This window comes from Carcharhinus amblyrhynchos, chromosome 9, assembly GCF_965287045.1.
Source record: "Carcharhinus amblyrhynchos chromosome 9, sCarAmb.v2.hapA, whole genome shotgun sequence".
Lineage (NCBI taxonomy): Eukaryota > Metazoa > Chordata > Chondrichthyes > Carcharhiniformes > Carcharhinidae > Carcharhinus > Carcharhinus amblyrhynchos.
In genome coordinates this window covers 93,772,405-93,791,688 of record NC_137332.1, presented here as the reverse complement: position 1 = coordinate 93,791,688, position 19,284 = coordinate 93,772,405, and the positions used below count along the sequence as shown (strand labels likewise).

Here is a 19,284-nt window from a genome sequence, read left to right as displayed (position 1 = left end):
AAGATAAAATAAATCTTGGAAGAGCGTTAGGATGAAAATATCACACAGTTATTACGCCAAGGTATGACGGGCTCAGGGAACCCACTTCCTCACCATACTCAGGACAGTAGTCCTCCCAAACAGGAGAGTACAAACATTATCCATGTATTAGTCAAACACTCTGTCAATAATTCACATCACCAACTAAAGCAGAGTCTGATTCTACCCGATATCCACTCCTGAGAGCTTGCTCACATTAGTAACATGCTCACATCAGGGCAAACTGTCTCAGAATACTACAAGACAGAAGTTTCTTTAAAATCTGTGCTTTAGTCTGGCACCCAATTCTTTTGGTCAGAAATTACACCAAACTTTAATGACACAAGATGGAGCTTGTTTCTATCATACAAACCCAATAATGGTTACAAAAATCCAGTGGTCATGTGGGTCCATGGACCAGTTTCCACTCCTGGGAAACACTCTTCCCCCAGTCAGCACTTTCTAATTCCCAACACTCTGCCCTTTGACCCTCCATTCACCACAATGCTTCTGTAGCCGTCAATCTGGTTTAACCAATCCCTTTTATCCACGTTCTACATCCTTGTTCCCAAATTAACCTTTACTTCCTTCCTGATAGATCTTTCTGCTTTTCTACTCCAAGAGGTGAAGATTTGAGTGTATCTGGTACACAACTGGTTTAGCCATCCATCACCAAATCTGATTGGACCACATCAAGGTCCTATTTTTCTCTGTCAAAACTCCAGGACTACCCTAAAGAGAAAAGATAACCCACAACTTCTTTCCCCACTCCCCCAAACCAATTGTGTCCTCGTGGAAGTTATGTTCCAGCTACACAGAACTCTGTTTAGACTCCATCTGGAGAATTGTGTTCAGTTCTGGGCACCACACCTCAGGAAGAACAGATTGTCCTTGCAGGGAGTGCAGCGTAGGTTCACCAGAATATTCCTGGGGCTGAAATGGTTAAATTATGTGGCAAGGTTGTACAGACTGAGCTTGCATCCCCTTCAATGTAGAAAATGAAGGGGTAATTTAATTGAGGTGTTTAAGTTAATTAAACAAATTGATATGGTGGTTAGAAAGAAACTATTCCCCTAGTGGGTCAGTCCAATACAACAGCATTAAAATTAGACCTAGGCTGTTCAGGGCTGATGTCAGGAAGTGACAGGAAGGCAAGTCCCTGAGTGCATCTCTCCAACCAGCTGGTTCAGCTGTACAGAGGATACAAAGGAGCTTGGAGTAGTAATAGTGGTAGAATTTCCTCCCTAATGGCATTGTGGGTCAACCCACAACACATGGACTGCAGCAATTCAAGGCAGCGGTTCACCATTGCCTTCTCAAGGGATGGGCAATAAATGCTGGCCAGCCAACAACGCCCATGTCCCAGGAATGAATTTTTTTTAAATATTTAATAGGAGAACGGAGAGAAATGTCAGCAAATGCAGAAATGAATCCAGGATGTATTGTCTCCCTGACACCAGGGTCAAAGATGTCATTGAGCAGCTGCAAAGACCCTAAGTTGTGCGAGGGGATGGGGGGGGATCGTGGATTGTGCCAGGATTGTGGTCCACATCGGTACCAACGACATAGACAGAAAAACCAATGTTGTCCTGCAGTCAGAATTTAGGGAGCTCAGTTGGAAATTGGAAAGGAGGAGCTCATAAATCTGGATTAATCCAGACTCCAGGCACAAGTGTAGAAAAAATGTATAGAAATATGAGTATAACACAGATTCATGTATGACTGGAGAGATGGAGCAAGATGGAGGGCTTATTGTCAAATGTATTAGCATACAGTGAAAAGTATTGTTTCCTGTGCACTATGCAGACAAAGTATAATTCATAGAGAAGGAAATAAGAGCATGCAGAATGTAATGTTACAATCATAGCTTTGATGTAGACAAAGATCAACTTAATGCAAGGTAGGTCCATTCAAAAGTCTGATGGCAACAGGGAAGAAGCTGTTCTTGAGTCAGTTGATCATTGGGATCAGTTCTGGGGGAGGTGGTATCTGTACAGGCTGGGTGAGCTACAGGACCATTTCCCTCTCAGGGAATTTGATGGTGCTATTGGGGAGAGTTTGAACTAACTAAGGGCATGAGAACCAGGAGACTAGATTAGAGATAAACAACAGGATTCATAGAGTATTGGCAGAGACAGATAGTATTGGAGTCAGAAATAGTGAGATAATAACTGGGTTCAGATAATGAGAAATAATCAGAATCTAAATTAGGGTTGCAGTGTATGTTTGTAAACGCATGGAATATGGTAATTAAGATTGCTGAGTTGCCAAGAAGGCTTTAAACTATCTTGGCAGAGATGTGGGAACTAGCAGGTCACACTAGAAAGAAACACCAAGGTTCACAGAGTATTGGCAGGGCCAGCACTGGAGCAGGAAATAGTGAGATATTAGGAGAGGATAGTCAGGTGGGGTGGCAAGGAATAAAATCTAAACTAGGGTTACTCTGAATGTTTATGAATGCAGAATGTGGTAAATAATATTGGTGAGTTGCCAGCAGATTCTCATGGTGAGAAAGGAATGTAGGACTGGGTATTAAATATTCTTGGATGCAAGATATTCAGGAAAGAAAGGGAAGGAAGGAAAGGAGGAGGGGTGGTAATATTGACGAAGGACAACATTACAGAGCTGGAGAGAGAGGATGTCCCCAGAGGGTCAAGGATGAAATCCATTTTGTTAGAGGTCAAGAACATAAAAAGAACATAATTCCATTGTTTAATGTAGTCTATGGGACACCAACAAGTGAGAAAGATGTGGAGGAAAAGTATTGCATGAAAATTACAGAGATGTGCAAGAATTATCCAAATATAGATTGATATAGTAATGGTGTAAATGGCAGAGAGAAGCAAGGGTTGCTCGAGTGTGTTGAGGAGAGTTTTCCATTGCAGTATGATTCCACTTCAATGAGAAAGGAGGCATTGCTAAACCTGGTTCTTTAGAATGAGAGGTCCAAGTGGATTATGCATCAGCAGGAGAATATTTAGGGAACAGTGATCATTGTATTGTAAGGGTTAGCTTGGTCATAGAAAAGGACAAGGAACAATCCAGGGTAAAAATAATCCAACTTCAACGGGGTAAAAGTGGATCTGACCCAGATAAATTGGAATCAAAGCAAACACAAGGCAGTCAGTTTAATCTTGGTGGTGGTAATTCAGGACAAAATTAATAATCACCTGGGCAAATATGGGTTGATTATGGAAAGGCCGCAAAAATTTGTTCACGGAAAATCATGTTGAACTCAGTTTGAGTTTTTGTAATGGATTAAGAGGGTTGATGGGAGTAATATTGTTGGTGTGCTGTTCATGGACTTCCAAAAGGCATTTGATAAAATACTGCATAACAGACTTGTGAGCAAAGTTATTGCTCATGGAATAAAAGAGGAGAAACATGGATATAAAATTGGCTAAGTGACAGGAAACTATTGGTTAATGGATGCTTTTCATACTGGAGGAAGGATTGTAGTTGAGTTTCTCTGGGACCAATGTTAAGGAGATACCGGCGTTGGACTGGGGTAAACACAGTAAGAAGTCTCACAACACCAGGTTAAAGTCCAACAGGTTTATTTGGTAATAAACACCACTAGCTTTGGGGTTTGCCCTGAAGGCAAAAGCTAGTGGCGTTTACTACCAAATAAACCTGTTGGACTTTTAACCTGGTGTTGTGAGACTTCTTACTGTGTTTACCCCAGTCCAACACCAGCATCTGCACATCATGACTATCATCGACATTGCAAACTGCTGGCTCCAAGTGGAGAGGAGCTCCAAGTGGAGAGGAGCTCCAAGAAGATCGTGCATATCCATGTTAGGATGCCAGTTTTTCCAGAAATGTATTAATTGCATAGACTTTGATGTACAGGGCACAATATCAAAATCTTCACGTAATAAGAAACTTAGGAGTATTACGAACTTTGAGGAGGAAAACAAAGAACTTCAACAGGCTATAGACTGTTGGTAGAATAGACGAACATGAAATGTGGGACATGAAATTTAATGTGAAGAGTGAAGTAATTTATTTTGATAGGAAGAATGCAGAGAGACAATATAAAGGATACAATCCTAAAGAGTCCTCAGGGTCAGCGGGACCTGGGAGTATAAGCACATAAATCATTGAAGGTGGCAGGACAGGTTAGGAGAGTGGTTAATAAAGCATACAACATCTTGGGCTTTATCAATATGGGTACAGAATACAAAAACAAGGAAGCTTTGTTAAACCCGCACAAAACATTGTTTCAGACCCATCTGGAGTACTGTCTCCAGATCGGGACATGGCACTTTAAGAAGGCTGAGAAGGCATTAGAGAGGGTGCAGAAAAGATTCATGAGAATGGGTCCAGGGATGAGCAACTTCAGTTTTGTGGATAGATTGGAGAAGTTGGGACTGTTCTCCTTGGAGGGGAAGGTTGAGAGGAGATTAAATAAGAGGTTTTCAAATTTGTGGGGGGTCTGGTCAGGGTAGACAGGATGAAACTGTTCCATTCATGGTAGAGGTAGAATAAGAGGAGAATGCTGGGAGGTGGTAATAGGTGTTAATATTCATAACTGAAAGGTTGCTCCACTATGTGATTCCTCTGAAATCTCAGTGGAGTTGGAAGACACCATGAAAAATTAACTCTCACACTCAGAAGATTTAGCTTCCATGTAGCTCTCCTTATGTTAAGAGAGCTTGGAACTGATGTACCTTGGACATTAAGAGATATTTAAAATTTCCTCCTTAAAACTCTCTGCATCTTTATCTCTCTCCTCCTATAGAATCCTCCTGAAATCCCACCTCTTTGACCATATTACCCCCTCCCAATTTCTCCTCTTTTTTCACTGATTGCGACTCTATGAAGCACTTTGGGATATTTGACTATATTAAAGTGCTCCATAAATACAAACTGTTATCCTCTCACATTCCCTCTAATCCTCAAGGTACTGACCTGGAGTTCAGACTGTGGACATTGATTGGCCACTAGTGTTCTGTTCAAATGGTCATTCAGCGTGTGTAGACCCAGACAATGAACATTGTCACAACCGAGACACATCCTGCCCTCTCCCTGACTTCCCAGCTGAGCTCACTGGTGAGGAACTGGATTCCTGGCTGATTCTCCCCTCCATAGACCAGAGATGCTGAGGCTATTTGAAGTCTCTCCATTACTACCCCAGGAATGGCTCCTCTCCTGGGTGTTTGTGCTGGTAGATTAGAAGCTGAAGCCTTTCTAACCACTGAATATCTGATTGTCTTCTTGGTCAGAGTGAGAGTTAGTGAGTGACTTGTACCTGTACCTGATGCTGCACTGAAAGGATGCTGAGTTTATACAGCAGCTTCTATACATATTGATGTCTTCTTTTGGTGATGTTTGGAATGTGGCCTAAGGTTAAATTGACCTTTTTGAAACGATTAGACTGATTGTGGGAGAGGTTGGAGAGAGACACTGCTGAGACAGACAATGCTACAGAAGGACAGCTTCCCTGTGTGAGCACTGGAGGATAAACAACACAGACAACTCTCAGAGTAACGGAAACAGGTGAGCCAACTCCAAGTCCATGTGGAGATGTCAGTGTTTGGCGAGAGAGGAAGAGATGAAACAATCCTGTCACACCTCACACTGGAAGAGTTTGTCTCGGCGTGGATTCACTGATGTTCAAGGAGGTCTTTATTACAGAACTCACAGCGATAGGGTTTCTCACCCATGTGACTGGTGTTGATGGACAAGGAGATACACTGACTGTGTGAAAGCCTTGTCACACACCTCACAGTTAAACTGTTGCTCACCTTGTGTGAATCTGCTAACATTCAGGCTGTGTGAAGACTTCAGGAGAGCATCCTTGTCAATCTTAAACTTACTGCCTGATGGACGCAGAATATCGACAAGTTTCAGACAGTTTGGCACAAAACCAGCATATGAACACTTTCTCACCTGTAAGAATGGTTGCAGAGGTCCAATGATCACGTGAATCATTTGTCATGCATTTCATGCATGAATGATTTCTCCTGTATGTGAATGCGTTGGTGTGCACGGAGGTTCGATAACTGTGAAAATGATTTATCACACACCATACACCTAAAAGGTTTCTCGCCTGTGTGAACCCGTCGGTGTGCGCGGAGTGTCGATGAGTCCGAGAATGATTTATCGCACACCTCACACCCAAACGGTTTCTCCCCAGTGTGAACGCGGCGATGTTGCACGAGTGTTGATGGATGTGTGAAGGCTCGGTCACACACCTCACACTTGAAAGGTTTTTCCCCTGTATGAATCCTCTGGTGACACAAGAGATGACAGAATTGGGTGAAACCCATCTCACAAACCTCACATCTGAAGGGTTTTTCCTCTGCGTGAATGTTCTGGTGTATCATGAGCCTGGTAGATGTTGCAAAGGCTTTACTGCAAACCTCACACTTGAAGGGTTTTTCCCCTGTGTGGACTGTCTGGTGGCGTAGCAGACTGGATGATAATGTGAAGCCTTTGTCACACACCTCACAAATGAACAGCTTCTCTCCTGTGTGAATGCGTTGGTGAGCGCGGAGGATCGATGACTGTGAGAATGATTTGTCACACACCTTGCACTTGAAAGGTTTCTCCCCTGTATGAGTGCGTTGGTGTGTATGGAGAATCGATGACCGTGTGAACGATTTGTTGCACACCTCGCACTTGAAAGGCTTCTCCCCAGTGTGAATGCGTTGGTGTTGCAGCAATGTCGATGACCGCGTGAAGGCTTGGTCACACACCTCACACGTGAATGGTTTCTCTTCCATGTCACTGCTCAGTTCAGGTAAAAGAGAAGCACTTCATGAGTTAGGAGATCTTAAGAGCCTGTGGAGCCCTCCACACACACTTGAATACAGTCTCTCATCTGTAGGAATGACTCAGTAGTTTATGAGGCCCGATGAATGAGTGGAGTTCACTCACACTTTTTCCCAGCCTCACCCAAGCTGATCACTCACAGAAAACCTTCGGAAAGTTTGGAAGGTTCCACACCACTGACCATTTTCAGACCTGATATATGTCAAAGCTCCCCTGACCTAACTGATTTCCAGATGATGGTTTCACTGTCCAACCTTCTCTGTGTTGGGCAATGCTGTGAAGGGGCTGGATGTCTTCCCACAGTTGTGCAGTTGTTCCTTGGGTAATGTCAGAATCTATCCTCTCTGTATTCTCTGGTGTAGTACTGTGTAATCCTTCTGTAAAACAGGAAAAGGAAACATGATTTCCTACAACTCCCTCTTCTTCTTTGCTGAAGAGGTTGACTCCTCAGTTAGAGATGTTCCACAGTAAGTGCCAGTCTGCCATTCCCCTATCTGGGGATCAGATACAAGTCCTTTCCTTTTCCTCACTTGACTATCTCACACCATCTGTTTCCAGCAGGAACACTGGATTGTGACTAGGAGCAGACAATGTGGCTACTTTCATTCCTATATCCAGATCCTATATTCCCAGGCACCATGAGAACAATAGAAAAGACAGTTGATGGAGTGTAAAGCTGGCTATGAATTCACTATGAGTTCATGCTGGGCTGATAAAGATCAGTTTTAGCCTTAGAGCATGTGTTCAATATTAAAAACATTCAGGAGAAATGTTAATTTAGTGGAAATTTTGAAAATTGTCCCCTTATTTTCTAAAATTATTTGAAGAAAACACACTGGGCAGATAGTGCTCAAAGCTAAGGAAAACGTAACTCAGTGTAGCTGATTGAAGTATTCTGGTTTATCCTGGGAAATTAGATACACTGCAGTCACTCAGACTGCACATCCCAAATTCAGCTATCACACACAAAATCAGCTATCAGCACTGGGCAAAACTATCAAATTCAAGACCAGGCTTTTGGGAAAGGCCGAGGCCTTTAGGTAAAATCTTTAAAGAAAATATTAAAAGATAAGTCTCCTCTCACTCTATCAGCATATCTGTTCCTTCTGTTCCTTTATCCCTCGTATTACCTAGTTTCCCCCTAAAAGACAGCTATGTTATTCACCTCAACCCCACCACACTGTGATACTGAATTTAATACATTTTGGAACTGAATCAAAATAAAATCATGAAAACTTTCAGGTCGTCCTAAAACTGAAATAGTGTCTTTCAGGGAAGGGAGCCTGCTGCAACTGCCTGGTCTGGCCTACATCTGACTCTAGTCCCACACAACATCGTTGACGCTGAGCTGCCCTGTGAAGTGATCCAGCAAACAATGGAAAGCAATCACTACAAAGTCCAATAAGAGGAAAATCAGGGAGATCTGGACAATCCTGGCATTGTGTCAGAATAAGGTTAAGATGGTCTCAGCCCAGTGAAACCTTTAAAGTCTCTCTTACCAAGGTCTAAGGACAAGTTCCCAAGTGAGGAGAGCTGTCCCATAGACTGGTCAAGTATCACTGAATCATATCAATCTGGAAACATTTCAGACTCCTCCCTCACCATCCCTGGGAATGTCCCATCCCATTCACACGTGAAGTCCTCAATATTGACTCCATGGAGTCTTCAGGCTTCAGGTCAAATAAGTGCAAGGAAAACCACCACTCCCATCCCAGCTGATGAGTGAGTACTTCACCCTGTTAATCATCACTGGGGAAGTAGACTAAGGTCAGGTCCCAAAACTGGGTTTTAAGAGGTGCAGTGAGCCATCAGCAGTAACAGGATTGTATTCACCACAATCTCACAGCTCGGCACAGCCCTCATTCCATCATTGTCAGCAAAAGAGTAGATAGCGATGTCAGGAACATCGAGGGTTATACTTTAGAGTTCAGGTTTGAACCTAGGAAAGAGGCTAAACATCCAGAATAGCTTGTAGTAAATGTCTAACTGGTGTACAGTGTTCAGTCAGTTTGAAGGTTAAAGTGGTGTTATCTTTACTCTAATTTACTGTATTAGTGGCTGCCTACCTATTGTTTAGTCAGATTAGAATTCTGAAAATTTCAAATTGTCCTTAAAATTTTTTTCAGTGGATCACTGGGAATTTAAGTTTCTTTTGCACGTTATTGGTCACCAGCAGGATTGTAACAATCATTGATTCAAACCATTAAAAAACAGATTATCTGGGCATCGTCATACTAATGTTTGTGGGAGCTTGCTGTGCCTACATTGGTTGTCAAATTTCCAACATTACAACAGTGACTACGTATCAAAAGTACTTCACTGGCTGTAAAGAGCTTTGGGACATCGAATAGTCCTGAAACGCTTGATGTAAATGTGAGTCTTTTCTTCTGAGGAGGTTACTGACATGGGGAGTGAGAGGTCTTGGAGAGATTTTAAAAACATAGGAAACATCCAGATCCCAACACACAGATAGAACTGACCATTCACAGTCCATTGCATAATCACCAGCTCCCAACACACTCACACAACAATAGGAAATCAGTAAGAATCCTCAGACACTCTGTCCCTCCCAGATAATTACACCTCACCTTCTCATATTCAGCAATGACCCATCAACAAAACTCAGCCTGTAAATCAGAAGGGAAATGCTTCCAATAAACACACTCAATATCCAACACACAGCTCCAATCAAACAGCTCAGCACAAAGCACCGAGTAAACAGGTCTCTCAGCTGGATCTTCTCACACAGCATAAGGGGCATTTCCACACCTGATTCCCCACAGGATAGTCAGACTGCCTGAACATTAGTGTGGATATGATGCAATGTAATTATTATAAATTCTGCTCCTTCACTCACCATCTCCTGACTTGGTTTTCAGTCCCTACAGGAAGTGAAGCAGCTGTGAAAGAGGAAGAGGAGAGAATGGGCAGAGTGGGTGGGCTCTCTGATTGACGTCTCTCACAGCCAATCAAAATATTTCTGGAGTAACAGGAGTTTCCTGAAGTTTGGGAAACTGACCAGGGAAACGGAGGCGACTTTGAGCAGCAGATCAGGTGGAGATTTAAACTTGTCATTGTCCCATCTGAATAAAACCTCACTTATTGCAGCTGCTGTCTCAGTTCCCCGGTAAATGTTTGACAGAAATTTCTACTGTGGAAATAACATTCTTCATCCTCAGAGGCTGTCAGACTGACAACATCAGTGTGGGATGTGTAGCATCAGATGTGTTTGACAGCAGATCAGAAGAGAAAGACCCACAGCAACCAAGGCAGTGATGATGAGCAGTGGTGGGTTCAGCACATGGACAGGAGAGAGTGACATAGGATGGTCACAAGAAGGAAGGTGTAATTTACTCTTCTCTTCCATTCCTTCACCTTTAAACTCTCTTTCCTCTCCAATATGGTTAACTCACTGCTGCCTCACAGTGTCAGGGACCCAGGTTCTATTCCCGGCTTAGGTCACTGTCTGCAGAATCTGCACCTACTCCCCATGTCTGAGTGGGTTTCCTCTGGGTGCTCTGGTTTCCTCCTACAGTCTGAAAGACATGCAGGTTAGGTGCAATGGCCATGCTAAATTCTCCTTCAGTGCACCCAAACAGGTGCCAGAGTGTGGCAAATTGAGGATTTTCACAGTAACTTCATTGCAATGTTAGTGTACACCTACTTGTGACACTAGCAAATAAACCTTTTAAACTCTTTCATATCATAGAATAGAATCCACACAGTGCAGAAAGAAGCCATTTGGCCCATCGAGTCTGTACCGACCACAATCCCACCCAGGCTCTACCCCCATATCCCTACATATTTATCTGCTAATCCCTCTAACCTACGCATCTCAAGACACTAAGGGGCAATTTTAGCACTGCCAATCAACCTAACCAGCACATCTTTGGACTGTGGGAAGAAACCGGAGCACCCGGAGGAAACCCACGCAGACACAGGGAGAATGTGCAAACTCCACAGACAGTGACCCAGGCCAGGAATTGAACCCAGGTCCCTGGAGCTGTGAAGCAGCAGTGCTAACCACTGTGCTACCATGACACCCACATATTCTGAAATTGCTGAGCAAGCTTCTCAGTTCAAGGGCAATTAGGGATGGGCAATAAATGCTGGCCCAGCCAGCAGTGCCCACATACCAAGAATGAAAGTAAATAACTCTATTCATCTGATCCCCTTCCCTATCTCGCATTCCTCCTCAATCTTCTCTATTTCTCTCCCTCTTCCCCAATTCTCTCACTCCTATCTTCTCATTTTCCAGCATTTGGCAAAAACTCACCACTCATTATTCACTGATACAGTGGACAGTGCTTCCTTTCTTTATTCTTTCCAGGATTTTAACACGAAAAGTCCTGTTTAACTCTCCAGTGCAGTGCAGAGGGTTAGAAGAGATTACAGAAATAGGAAGGGGATGGGGCATGGAGGGATTTGAAAACAAGCTCAAAACCCTCACTAAAACTAACATGGAGCTTTCCTGGGAAGAATGGGTTATTCCTTGAGTTTTATTCCTGACAGACTGTTAGAATTCTGCCTCAACAATAGAACTTTCATGAGTGAATGAAAGCAGAGTGGTTAATCAGCTGTACTGATTGCAGACAATTCCTTAAGATGTCCATTCCAGCTGATACAGGGAATTTACCACCTTTCACAGTTTCAGGAACAAAGAAAACAATAACTGCAGCTTGAACTCATCACCAGTTTAAATCAAATCAAACCTTCATGCTGCCAGTTTACAGGGGGAAAGCATTCTGTGCACAGCCTTGGGATTTAATTCATTAGAAACTGAATCTAATACAACAGAAATATTATATGTTATTGTCAGCTGTGGCTTTATTAGCACTCACATTTGTCACTGAGTCAGAAAGTTGTGAATTCAAGTCTCACTCCAGGGACCTGAGCAATGAGCCTGACACTTTGGTGCAGTACTGAGGGAGTGCTGCACTGTCAGAGATACAATATTTCAGATAAGTTAAACCAAGGCCGCTTGTGCACTCTCAGGTGAATATAAAAGATTCTATGACTCTGCAGTGCATAAAAACAGGAGAGTTATCTCTGATGTCCTGGCCAATATGGATCCTGCAAACAAACTACCTGGTCATTATCACATTGCCATTTATGGGAGCTTGCTGTACAACAATTGGCTGTCATGTTTCCTCCATTACAACAATTGTCACACTTCAAAAGCACATCATTGGCTGCAAAGCACTTTCAGATGCCTTGTGTTTGTGAAAGATCATATTTAAATACAAGTTTCTTTCTCAGGGAAATGTTCTGCTTCCTGTGAACTGGAAATTCTAAACGCATTGATGGAGAAAGTATACTAGCCCACAGTGACAGTGACTAATATATTGTGTACAGGACTCTTATTGTAGGCTCTTGAGAGTTTCAGTGAATGACAAATCAGGTAGTTTGAGTGAAAGTGAATTTGTGAGTTATAAATCTATGCAGAAGATTGATAAAACAATGAACAACATAATATTCAGTTTATTTCAAACTTTGAATCAACCAAAATAACAAAGCATTTGTAAATGATTCAAGATTTTTCCCAGAACATGAAATGTGAAAGGTGAAGCAATTGTTTTCCAGTGGTCTAGACCACCTTCCCAGCCTTGGAAAATATCCTTTCTGTACCAACCCTGTCAAACACATAGGAATTCTGTATGTTTGAATATCATCTAATTTTTCTAAACTCCACAGAATGAAGGCCCTGTCTATTGAATCTTTCTAATCTCGTCTGATTTATTTACTTCACACACCCACTGCCTCACCATATTCAGGATAGTAGCCTCCCAGACAGAAAGTACAAACATTACCCATGGTATGGAGTCAAACACCCGTCACCTGGAGGGGATCTGGGTTAAGCTAAAAAGTGAATTTATTGTGGGTTATAAATCAATTAGAAGATTGATAAAACAGCAAACAAACAACAGAATATTCATCTTATACCAAAGTTTAAATCAACCAAAATAACAAAGCATTTGAAAATGACTCAAGGTCTTTCCCAGAACAAGAAATGAATCTTAAAAGAGTGTCAGGTGAACATATTACACCATTATTACATTGACGTATGATGGGCTAAGGGAACTCAGGTCTGTAGAGACTCACCCCCACTCCCTCACCATACTCAGGATAGTCTCTTCCTAGACAGCAGAGTACAAACATAACCCATGTATTAGTCACACCCATTACCTGAAGAGGATCTGTCTATAATTCACATCACCAACTAAAGAAAGGTTGATTCTACCCCATACCCATTCCTGACAATTGGCTCACTTTACTAACACACACACTCATATCAGGGGAAATTCTCTCAGAATACTACAGACAGAAGTTTCTTTAAAATCCCTGAGCTTTAGTTTGGCTCCGAATTCTGATGATGAGAAATTATACTGAACTTTAGTGACTCAGGATGTCATCAGAACTTGACGAACATGAGGCTGAAATATGTGACCCCCCCGGAACAAAAACAATCAGCCTTCATGGTCTGGCAGAACAACCCAAGGTTAAAACTTAAGGACGTGTGGTGGGAAGAGAAATCCCCAAGAGATCCAACAGTATTCTTATCATAACAGGAAATCACTAGGGTCATCTATAGGTCAGATAGACAAAATCTTCTTTGTTCACAGAACGGTGTTTCTCTTTTTAAGGAAGACAATGCTATTTGTTAATGCTGGAAAGAATATTTCTGTCAACTCCTCAGACATGAATCCACAATGAAGCTGGTCTATCCCAGTGCCTGTAGTAGAATCCATGGGTGAGTCACCATCGATGGGAGAGCTGCAACAATCAATCAGAAGAAAAACAACAAAACCTGCGATCCCCATGGAATTCCAGCTGAGGGCTTCAAAGCTGGTGGACTTCTGATCACATCAAGACTCCATGAATTTATTCTACACATTTGGGAGGACAAAGAACTGCCCCCGCCCCCGACTTCAGGAATGTGACAATTGTAACCATCTTCAAGAAGGAAATTAAATCTTGCTATGGAAACTATTTTCTTCTTGTGCAGAGGAAATTCCTGACACATATTCTCTGAATCACCTACTTCCTGTGACTGAGGAAATCCTCCCAGAGACACAGTGACAGTTGTGAATAAGCAGCAGACATATTGATGTTTTCTTTTGGTGATGTTTAGTGATCTGGTCGAAGGTTAACCTTGAAATGATTGGACTGATTGTGGGAGAGGTTGGAAATAGACACTGCTGAGACAGACAGTGCTTTGGAAGGATAGCTCCCCTGTGTAAGCACTGGAGGGTAAACAACACAGACAATTCTGTGTAGGGGAAGCAGGTGAACTGGTTCCTAGTCTATGGCGATGTCTGTGTTTGGTGAGAGAGGCGGAATAGATGAAACAATCCTGGCACATGACGCACTGGAAATATTTCTCTCCCATGTGGGTTCACTGATGCTCCAAGAGGTCTTTACTACAGAACTCACACCAATAGGCTTTCCCCTCTGTGTTAGTACATTTATGGTCCAAGTGATATGTTGTGTGAAAACCTCACACACATCTGAATTATTTCTCTACAGTTTGAACCCTCTGGTGCTTCACAAGAATGGAAGAGTTTGCGACAAACATTTTACCTGAAGAGTTCTACCCCAGTCTGAATCTGTTGTTGTATATGAAGGGTCGAAGATATCATGAGAGCTTTATCACAAACCTCACACTGGGGTGCCCTCCCCAGTGTGGCACGTCTGATGGAGCCAGAAGCATGATGACTTTGTGAAAACCTTGTTACACACCTCATTAGTTGGTGTAAATGAAGGGCTGCTGATTCTGAAAAAGCCCCTCACGTGAATGCTTTCTCCCCTGTTCAAATGCACTGGTGATTCAAGAAGGCCACTGATAGTCCAAAATCCTGGTAACAAACCTCACACTTGAGTGGCTTCTCCCCATGAATGTGTCCATGATTTAATAGTGTCACTGAATGTATGATGCTTTATCTCACACCTCACATTTGAAGGGCTTTTGGCCCCTATGGATTCTCCAGTTGTCTTGTGCATCAGGAGGTCAGAGGATTGGGGGAAAACCATCTGACAAGCCTCACACCTGAACGACCTCACCCCAGTATGAATGTGTCAGTGTTTCACAATCATCAATAACTGTGAAGGCTTGGTCTCTCATACACACTTCACATTTGAAAGGTTACTCCCGTGTGTGGATCCTCCGATGGATCAGGAGGTACGATGACCTTGAGAAGGACTTGTTGCATACCTTGGACATGAAGAGCTTTTCTCCAGTGCGGATTCATTGATGGGCATGGAGATTCCATGACTCTGAGAATGACTCATTGCACAACTCGCATGTGAATGACTTCTGACCAGTGTGTTTGTGTTAGCGTGTGCAGAGGGCTGATGCCTACGAGAATGATTTGTCACACAATTTGCACGTGAATGGTTTCTCCCCAGTGTGAATGCGTTGGTGGACGCAGAGGGTAGATGACTCCAAAAATGATTTGTCACACACCTCACACATGAATGGTTTCTCTCCTGTGTGAGTTCTCTGGTGTCTCAGGAGGGCCGAAGACTTCTCAAAAGCTTTATTGCAAAACTCGCACCTGAAGGGTTTCTCCCCCGTGTGAATGCTGTGATATTGCATGAAATCAAAGGAGTGGGTGAAAGTCATTTCACAAACATGACACTTGAAGGGCTTCTCCCCTGTATGAATCCTCTGGTGTACCAGGAGGTTGGAAGATGTCACAAAAGCTTTATCACAAATCTCACACCTGAATGGTTTCATCCCTGTGTGGATCCTCTGGTACGTCAAGAGATTGGAGGAGCAGGAGAAAACTGCCTCACAGACCTCACACCAGAATGGTTTCTCCCCTGTGTGAATCCTCCAGTGTACCAGAAGGGTCAAAGACTTCACAAAAGCTTCATTGCAAATTTCACACTTGAATGCTCGCTCCCCTGTGTGAATACGTTGGTGGCTGATAAGTGTCAACGACTCTAAGAACGATTTATCACACACTTCGTACACGAATGATTTCTCATTGGTGTGAAGGTGTTGGTGTGTGCGGAGGTTCGATGACTGTGAGAATGATTTGTTGCACACTTTGCACCTGAATGGTTTTACGCCAGCGTAGATGTGTCGGTGTACACTGAGATTCGATGAGTTCGAGAATGATTTGTCGCACACCTCGCACGTGAATACTTTCTCCCCTCTATGGATGCGTTGGTGGACACGGAGGGATGAGGAATGCATGAATAATTTGTTGCACACCACACAAGTGGTTTCTCCCCTGTATGAATGTGATGTTCAAGGAAGGATGATGACTGCAAAAATGATTTGTCACACACTCCACATGTGAATGGTTTCTTCCCAGTGTGAATGTGTTGGTGCATGCGGAGGTTTGATGACTTTGAGAATGATTTATTGCACTCCTCACATTTGAATGGTTTCTCCCCAGTGTGAACAAGTTGGTGATTCATGGCTTCTCTGCCATGTGATTGTGCTTGAATTAACGGTTATACGACAGATGCACCTTATGTGTTAGGAGATTTGTGAGGCTGTGGAGTCCTTACACAACTCACACACAAACAGCCTCTCACCAGTAGAAATGAGTCCATGGCTCATGAAACTCAATGAATAATTAATGATCTCGCAACACTTGGAGCTCACTCACACTTCTTCCTAGCCTCACCCTGACTGATCACCCACAGCTGAATCTTCGGAAAGGTTGGTTCTGGTGGAAGGTTCCACACCATTAACTAGTTTCAGATCTGATGATATGTCAAAGCTCTCCTGATCTGATCAATTTCCAGAAGATGATTTCACTGCCCAACTTTCTCTGTGTTCAGCAGTACTGTGAAGGGACTGGATGTCTTCCCACAGTTGTGCAGTTGTTCCTTGGGTGATGACCAGGATCTGTCTGTGAAGTTTATTCTCTCTGTATTCTCTGGTGTGGTATAGTGCAATACCTCTGTAAAACAAGAAATGGAAACATGATTTCCTCCAACTCTCCTCCTTTGCTGAAGGAGATAACACTCCAAATCCCAGTTCAGGCTTCCAGAAAAGGCTGATGCCTTTTAAATTAGTCATTCACAGACAATAGTTATCTCTCCAGGTATTGGAGTTGAATTACTATGGTGCTGGATTAACAATCCAGAGACTGAGAGTTCAAATCCAACCACAGAAAGTTACATACATGGATTACAGGCCATCTGGCCCAGTTGATCCATGCCAGTGTTTATTCTCCACATAAGCCTCCACTCACCCCTCTTCATCTCATCCTACCAGCAAATCCTCCCATAAAAGCAAAACACTGCAGATGCTGGAAATCTGAAACAAAAACAGAAAAACACTGGAAAAGCCTAGCAGGCCTGGAAGCATCTGTGGGTCAAAAATACAATTAACGTTCTGAATTTGTATGACTCTTATTCAGAGCTAAAGAGAGGAAGGAATGTGATGGATTTTATACTGTCTAAGGTGGAGCTTTTGGAGCAGAGTAGAAGATCAGTGATGGTGGGAGCTAGAAATGATTGCAATAAAGATCTGAAGGGCACAAGACAGAGGCAGTGTGAAGGGCTAGGGGAGTTGCTGATAGTGGCATTAAGATAAACAGCAGAATGTGGTCACAGGAGAAAAAAGGTCAGTGCTCAGTGAAAGCAAAACTTACGAACAAGTGACAGATGGCCCAATGAGGAGTGGGGGCTACGCTGAGAGAAAAAAAAGATGCAATAAAAGGGGGGTCAAAATGGCAGAGAAAGGTCACAGTCCAAATTATTATATATTGAGTCCTCAGGGCTTTGACATGCCTAATTGGAAATTGAGGTGCGGCTTCTCCAGTTTGCGTTGAGCTTCACAGGAATATTGCAGCAGGCCAAGAACTCAAAACGTTAACTCTTTTTCTCTCTCCGCAGACCTTGCCAGACCTGCTGAGATTTTCTGGTATTTCTGTGTTTTTATTTTAGCATTCCTTTCTCCTTTATGTGCTTATCTAGTTTCCCCTTAAAGGCATCTATGATATTTGCCTCATGTTGTGAAAGTGAATTTAATAAAATTTTTAAATTTGTAGATTATTTATCATATAAAATTATTTTCTGCACCAGCATCACACCATCCAGTAACATTACTTCACAAGAATGTTCTTTCTCACTTGATAGTCGTCCTGAACATTAGTGTGGATATGATGCAATGTAATTATTATAAATTCTGCTCCTTCACTCACCATCTCCTGACTTGGTTTTCAGTCCCTACAGGAAGTGAAGCAGCTGTGAAAGAGGAAGAGGAGAGAATGGGCAGAGTGGGTGGGCTCTCTGATTGACGTCTCTCACAGCCAATCACAATATTTCTGGAGTAACAGGAGTTTCCTGAAGTTTGGGAAACTGACCAGGGAAACGGAGGCGACTTTGAGCAGCAGATCAGGTGGAGATTTAAACTTGTCATTGTCCCATCTGAATAAAACCTCACTTATTACAGCTGCTGTCTCAGTTCCCCGGTAAATGTTTGACAGAGATTTCTAGAATAAGAATAGTATTCTTCATTCTCGGAGGCTTTCAAACTGACAACATCAGTGTGGGATGTGTAGCCTCGGATGTGTTTGACAGCAGATTTGAAGAGGAAGATTCACAGTATCCAAGGCAGCAATGATGTGCAGTGGTGGGATCAGCACACGTACATGCTCCTCTGTTCTCTTTCCCTCCACCGATTATCTCTTGTCCTCTCCCACCCACCTCTCATCTCTCACTTTGTTCCTCTTCCCTACCTCTCTTTCCTCCTATCTTTCCTCCCCCATTTCTCTCTTTCCTAGCTTTCTCATCCTTCAGCAACCAGCACTCTCATTATTCCCATCTGGGGCCATGATCATTTTGGTGGATGGTACCAGCATCCTGGACGATGTCTAATTAACTAGTATTAAAGATCACAAAAGTCCAATTTACGTTTAATTAAATTAAAATTTCTAATCTGGTCAGTTTCAGCCTGATTACATTGATAAAACTAAGAGAGACCAGTGTAAAGTCTCAGCCTCAAGCTGCGTACTTGTGATTGTTGCATATTTGTCAAGGGGTTTAACAAAAGCAAACGTGTTTGAAAGTAATCTGTGACAAACTGAAACAGTTTTATTTAAGGGCAGCACATTGTGATCTGATTGAATGCAGTGTGTAAACATCTGCAGAATAATTTATTCACTCATTTTACAATGTTTTTCAATAAATGACAGGTAGGGTTTGTAGAGGGAGCACAGAGTTGAGAAATTATTTGGGTGGCCCTAATAACAACTTTAATCTATGTTTGTGGAATAATCTATCTGGACTTGGACTTGAACCCACAACCTTTTTCTCTGAAACAGAGAGTTGTGGGTTCAAGTCCCACTCCAAAGCCTTGGGCACAGAAGCTGTCACATTGCTGTTTATGGGAGCAGATAATATAAATATATAAGTTTTTCTTTCTTTGCAAAATGTTATGCTTCCTGTGAACTGGAAATTATAAACCCATTGATTGAGAAAGTATACCAGCCCACAGTGACATTGACCAAGATATTGTGT

At 42.7% G+C, this 19,284-nt stretch overlaps 1 protein-coding gene and 1 pseudogene across 1 annotated transcript in view; both read right to left on the bottom strand.

The window, feature by feature from the left end:
* The window catches only part of LOC145348077 (uncharacterized), a 71,649-nt gene extending 64,479 nt beyond the window's left edge, over window positions 1-7,170 (bottom strand). The window contains exon 1 of the mRNA XM_080196217.1: window positions 5,994-7,170. Coding sequence (XP_080052343.1) covers window positions 5,994-6,749 — 756 coding nt within the window. The 5' untranslated portion in view covers window positions 6,750-7,170. The remainder of the gene's footprint in view (window positions 1-5,993) is intronic.
* Window positions 7,171-12,342: 5,172 nt separating this feature from the next.
* On the bottom strand, window positions 12,343-16,713 carry LOC145348024 (uncharacterized; annotated as a pseudogene).
* Between the last annotated feature and the right edge of the window lie 2,571 nt (window positions 16,714-19,284).